At 33.3% G+C, this 6,240-nt stretch overlaps 1 protein-coding gene across 1 annotated transcript; it reads right to left on the minus strand.

Moving 5' to 3' along the window:
• Positions 1-1,851: 1,851 nt before the first annotated feature.
• On the minus strand, positions 1,852-5,745 carry LOC115974134 (probable acyl-activating enzyme 1, peroxisomal). Its single transcript, XM_031094349.1, has 2 exons — positions 5,437-5,745; positions 1,852-3,484 (listed from the first exon to the last, which is right to left on the minus strand). Exons 1-2 carry the CDS (start codon positions 5,632-5,634, stop codon positions 2,009-2,011), a joined length of 1,674 nt encoding a protein of 557 aa, XP_030950209.1. The 5' UTR covers positions 5,635-5,745; the 3' UTR covers positions 1,852-2,008.
• Positions 5,746-6,240: the final 495 nt, after the last annotated feature.

Here is a 6,240-nt window from a genome sequence, read left to right on the forward strand (position 1 = left end):
TCACGTTACGCCACATTAGCTGCCACGTCATTTTTTTTTTATAAATATATTTTGTCCTACAATTTTAAAATGGTTTTTATAATTTTCAGTCCTATAAATGCAGCCCACTACTTATTTATTTACTTCTACTATCACCCTGTAACAAATCCAGCTCACTACTTATTTATTTACTTCAATTATCACCCTATAATAAATCTATATAATTAATCCAAGCCACCGCTTATTTATTTAGTTCCACTATCAAACCCAACTCAAAACCTTTTCAGTTCAGTTTTAGGATTTTGTGTGAGCCTTTTTAGTTTAAAGAACAAAAAAAAAAAAAAAAAAAAAAAAACCCAAAGCTTAAAAACTGAAGCGTAGTGTTTAATGCTGCTGCTCTCACGTTACGCCAGATCAGCTGCCACATCATTCTTTTTTTTCTTTTCTTTTTTAAAATATATTTTGTCCTACAATTTTAAAATGATTTTTACAATTTTCAGCCCTATAAATGCAGCCCACTACTTATTTATTTACTTCCACTATCACCCTATAATAAATTCAGCCCACTACTTATTTATTTACTTCCATTATCACCCTATAATAAATCTATATAATTAATCCAACCCACTTCTTATTTATTTAGTTCCACTATCAAACCCAATCTAAACTCAATCCAAAGCCTTTTTAGTTCAGTTTTAGGATTTTGTATGAGCTTTTTCAGTTTAAAGGACAAAACAAAAACAAAAACAAAAACGTTGAAGCCTTTCAAGCTTTGGGGTTTTTTTTTTTTTTTTTTTTTTTTCAATTTTCTTATAATTGTTTTTAACATTTATTTTCTTAATATTTACACTTCTCCAACCTTTCTCTCTCCCTTACCATTTCATCTCTCCACTACTTCTTCAATCTTTTTCCCTCCCTTACATTTTCATCTTCCCACTATCCTCTACATTAATATCATTCTTCTTCTTTCCCTTCATCTTCCTTTATTTTTGTCTCTTCTTATTCACACTCTCTTACTATAAATTTGTCACTATCTCTTCTATTCTATGCATAGTTTTCCCTCACAAAAAAAAAAAAAAAAGTTCCCTCTCTCTCTCTCTCCCTCCCTAAATTTTTTGGTGGATTTTTTTTATTTTTCTTGCATCTCTACTTTAGGTTGATAATTTTTTATATTCTTTAAAATTCTATTTTGCGTTAATGCGATTTAGTTTTGTTTTTTAAATTGTAATTTTGTTTTGTTTTTTAAATTGTTGTTGTTGTTATTTTTATTTTTTATTTTTTTTATTCTCTTTGATTGTTAAATGTTATCCTATTGCGTTCTAAAGAATTAAACATAGCATGATTTGATATTTATTCTGTTACATAGCATGATTTTTTATTGTGCTCAATTTAGATATTACACTATGAGACTTTACTAATTTTTGTTTATTTTCTAATCCTCTGTGATGGACAAAGTACTCTTAATAGTTGTATTAGAAGTACTCTACAATGCCATTTATTTAAAGAAAAGCAAAGATTAGCCAAACGAAAATAATCGGATTGGTGAAAAATTTTAACTTTTACAATTTTATTTTTATTATTATTATTGTATAACAATGCATGTATAAAAATTTAATTCTTAGATTTTGCTAATAATTGTTTATTTGATAATATGTTTTGGGCGGCTAAAATTATAATTTCTATAAAGCAAATAACCTTAATAGATTATCAAAAACAAAATTTTATCCTAATATTGGTTCAATTAATCATTGTTAAGTTTTATTAAATTTTCTTTAGTTTACGTTTTTTTTGTGTTTTGGATTGTTTCTCTATTACGTTTATAATTGTTCCTATAATAAATAAAAATATAATTACAAAATACATTACTCATTATTAGATTAGTTTAAATTGTAATTTTTTTTTAATAAAACCACTATAACAATAATTATCACGCGCAACGCGCAGGTTCGCGGCTAGTTACGATAATTACAACATAAAGGAACAGGGTACTAAGTAAACAGTCACCTCCTTCAAATTCCTTGAAGGTGCATTACAGTCTACTGATGCTCTTCCTTGGAAGGCTTCCCATGGCCTTAGCCTTTTCCCTTAAAACAAATTTCTGTGTCTTCCCAGTTGAAGTCTTTGGCAGATCATCCTCAAAAACAACAGTTTGAGGAGCCATGTAATGGGGCAATCTATCCCGACAGAACTTAATGATCTCCTCTGCACTGGCATTAGACCCATTCTTCAACTTCACAAATGCACAAGGAGTCTCCCCCCAGTGATCATCAGGTCTTCCCACAACAGCTGCCTCAAGAACTGCTGGATGACTAGAAAGTGCAGCTTCCACCTCAATTGTGCTAATATTTTCTCCCCCAGAAATGATAATGTCCTTTGAACGATCCTTTAGTTCTATGTAGCCATCAGAGTGTTTCACTCCCAAGTCCCCACTCCGAAACCATCCACCATTAAATGCATCCTGTGTTGCTTTCAAATTTTTCAAGTATCCATTCATCACAATGTTGCCTCTAAACATAACTTCACCCATGGTTTTTGCATCAGGGGGTACACTCTTCATGGTAACAGGATCTTTAATGTCAATTTCCTCAAGGCCGAGATGGTGAACCCCTTGACGAGCCTTAAGCTTTGCCTGAGTATCTCGAGGAAGAGAATTCCATTCAGGTTTCCAAGTGCAAACTGTTGCAGGACCATAAGTTTCTGTCAGACCATATGAGTGGGTAACAATAAATCCTAGTTCCTCCATCTTGAATAGCACATGTGGAGGTGGAGGTGCAGCACCTGTCATGACTGCCACCTTCCCTGGAAGTGTCCTCCGCTCACTAGCTGCCGCATTTATTATCATGTTCAGAACTGTGGGTGCACCACCCAAGTGGGTCACTTTGTGCTGAGAAATATTCTCAAAAATTCCTCTTGCAGTCACATTCCTTTGGCAGACATTTGTGCCACCCTGAGCAGCCACAGCCCATGTGAGACACCACCCATTACAGTGAAACATAGGAACACACCATAAATATACAGGCATTGAGCTCATCTCATTGAAAAGTGCCACTGCAAGTGAATTGAGATAGGCACCTCTATGGCTATAAATAACACCTTTTGGGCTTGATGTGGTACCTGAAGTGTAATTTAGCGAGATTGGATCACATTCATCATTTGGCCACCTGACCTCAAAATCAAGTCTTCCGGTTAGTAAAAGACTCTCATATTCCAGATTCTTTGATGTGGAAATGGTGTTGCTAATGTTGGAGGATGATTGATCAGACTCTGGAATTAAGATTAGCAGGGGCAGCTTGGTCCTCGTCTTGGATAGAATATCAATCGCTCCTTGAGCAATATGAAGAAATTGGTAGTCTACAAAAATTATTTTGGCTTCTGAATGTCTCAATAATACTGATACCATTGCCGAATCATGACGTGTATTTAGTGTACAAAGAACTGCACCTACCATTGGAACACCAAAGTGTAGCTCATACATTGCTGGAATATTTGGGGCCAATGCAGCAACCTGCTCAGGTGAGTAAAAAGTTTATTGAAAACACAAATAAAGATTAAGGATGTTGTGATCTTAGCTAATTGTAGTAGAGTGCTTTCATGCTTCTGAGAGGGTAAAAAAGAAAGAAAAAAATTTTAGGAAATAAAGTAATATAGTTAATACTTAAAAATAATTGATGCCTCAAGCACTTTAGATAACTAAAGAAATTGTGATGGAAAAGGTATAGAAAATTTGAAAAAGAAAACCAACTGAGTAGGATTTAGAGAGAGAGACAGAAGCAAGCATTAAAAGCCAATACATCTTCAAGCAAGCAATGCTGGTTAAAAGAAAACATATTCTAGGTGCCTTTTGGTCACTTAAACATCAGGTATCGAGTTGCAAACTATATAGATTCATGACCAGCTATGAGCTACTCACTTTATTCATTTTCAACATAAGAGTCTCTTATTCATTTTAAGATATCAATTTTGAAAAGTTAGATATAAAAACTTTAATTTTTGTAATCTATCTTTCAGATGAAAAAGTTGAACTACTATTATAAACTTTGAGGAAATATGAATTAAAGGTCAGGTTCTTTCAAATGAGTACTGTCACTTTAGAGGGATGGAGTGCATGGAAATCTTTATACAAAACAAAGCTTACTTTTTCCAACAAGAGCATTATGGTTCAGTGGCATTGTCCGATCTCCCTATGGGAAGAATCAAGTTTTGATTCGTCCTCCCCCACTTGTTACAAGCATAAAAAACACAAACAAACTTACAATTTCCTCATTGCCAAAATGGGTGCCAAGGATAGAACAAGAGTAAAAACAAAAACAAAAACAAACCAAGAAAGAAATGATATGACTCATATTTGATACCTTTTAAAGTGAAACGCAAGGTCTCAAAAGCCTAAATACGTTTTTAAGCTTCCATCAAGATGTTGTTCAAAATGTACTGAAATCTGATGATAATCATCCAATCATTTCATCATAAATTAATACCAGTGGTGAAGTCGGCAATTTTTTTCCAAGGAGGGCCAAGCTTTAGATAATAAACCCTTAATTTTTTCAATTTATACACAATTGAGGGAGGGAGTGCAAAAGTCAATGCCCCCCCTCACTAAAACTACCTCTTTTGTAATGGCATTGAATGAAGAAAAAAGCAACATTTTTAATTATATCCCCAAAAATCCTCAATAAATGAAAGACATTGTTGAATTAGTTAAAAAAAGAGCTTAGAGGGGTCCCTAATTTTCAATTAATTGAAGATACTTGTTAGCTGTACTTGACTCAGTAGCTATAATAAATTAATAGGAAAACAAATGGGGAGGAAAGAGTCAAACTCCATTGAAAGAACCACATGGAGGCCCCTTGCAGAGCAGAAAATGGGGAGAGAAGCAGACAATGCAACTAAATCACACCACTCTAGACTAGAATAGAGGAATACAGCTGCAGTTAAAAAGGACATATCAATTGAAGAAGTAATAGAGGCTATGAAATCCAAATAGAATGGAGGAAAATAATACATTTGGCTGATCACGACTAATCTTGTCAAGGATTCATAGCCGACTTCAAAATTTTTTGGACTAAGGCCCTGTTGTTGTTGTAGCATATAATTCATGCATTATAGTCTATAGATGTTAGGCATTTCAGTGTTTTTTCTACCAAAATAAAGTACTTTTATAATAACGTATTAATTAGGATTTATTTTAAAATCTTTTTACCTGATCATTTTTTTTATGGGTTTCTACCTGATGATTAAGTTTTGATACAATCGACAAAAGTTGAACTCTAAATTGTAACAAAAAAATTAAAGTCCAAAAACATACTAATAGAACTTCTCTTCAAATTTCTTTCACGCAATGATAAATTAAACAAAAGACACCAAGCCCAGAAGTAAAAAAAGTAAAAGGTGACAACAACATAGAATCAAGTGCTGCGGAAATTAAGAATAAAACTGAGAAAGCCAGTACTTAGTACTTACCACATCTCCACGAGAAATTCCGAGCTGGGCAAGAGCAGAAGCGAGTTTAGTGCAGCGTTCAAGGGTGTCTTTCCAGGTGTACCGAACATCACCGTACACAACAGAGGTTCTGTCCCTGTAGACCAAAGCTGATCTCTTCAAGAAACTGATGGGAGAGAGAGGGACGTAATTTGCAGAGCTCCGGATTAGACCCTCCATTGGATTTGACTTCGGAGTTCAGAGACCCAAAAAATAAAAAAAAAATTTGTTGCTGCTGGTGGAAGAGAAAGCCAAGAAGAGCTACTCTATGGACTAATTTTTTTTGGCCTTACGTACATGTACTGCCAACCTCCAACTAATGCGGCAGATAAGAGCTGGGGAGGCTTAGGTCCCGTTGATGTAACCACGTGGCAATTTATACACATGGCAGGATCCTATCAAATTGGCTAGATAATTATTAATAAATTATTTTTAAAAAATTTTAATACTACTTCTATGAAAAAAAATATATATATTTATTAATTTTTTTCTTTTTTAATAAAAATTTATTAGAATAATTTATTAAAAAATATCTTTAGCGCATTTGTTATCTTTTTTTTCTTCCTTTATTACTCATAAGGCTCCAATCACTCATATTTTGTTTTTATTTTCATTTTTGTGTTTATCTTTTTATCCATTTTTTAATTTATTTTTGTTTCTGTTTATTTTTTTTATCACTTTTCTGAACCTGAGAACCAAAAATAGTGGATATTCTTTTTGGCACTTGACTCTTACCTATGGTAAAAAATATATATATATATATATGTATGTATGTATATATGTATG

The sequence above is a fragment of the Quercus lobata genome, chromosome 2 (assembly GCF_001633185.2).
Source record: "Quercus lobata isolate SW786 chromosome 2, ValleyOak3.0 Primary Assembly, whole genome shotgun sequence".
Taxonomy (NCBI): domain Eukaryota; kingdom Viridiplantae; phylum Streptophyta; class Magnoliopsida; order Fagales; family Fagaceae; genus Quercus; species Quercus lobata.

Excerpts from the sequence above, each read along its gene's own strand:
- LOC115974134 (XM_031094349.1), bottom strand. The coding sequence starts at position 5,634 with ATGGAGGGTCTAATCCGGAGCTCTGCAAATTACGTCCCTCTCTCTCCC. Across the intron at positions 3,485-5,436 it reads GAATTTCTCGTGGAGATGTG|GTTGCTGCATTGGCCCCAAA; the intron begins GTAAGTACTAAG and ends TCACCTGAGCAG.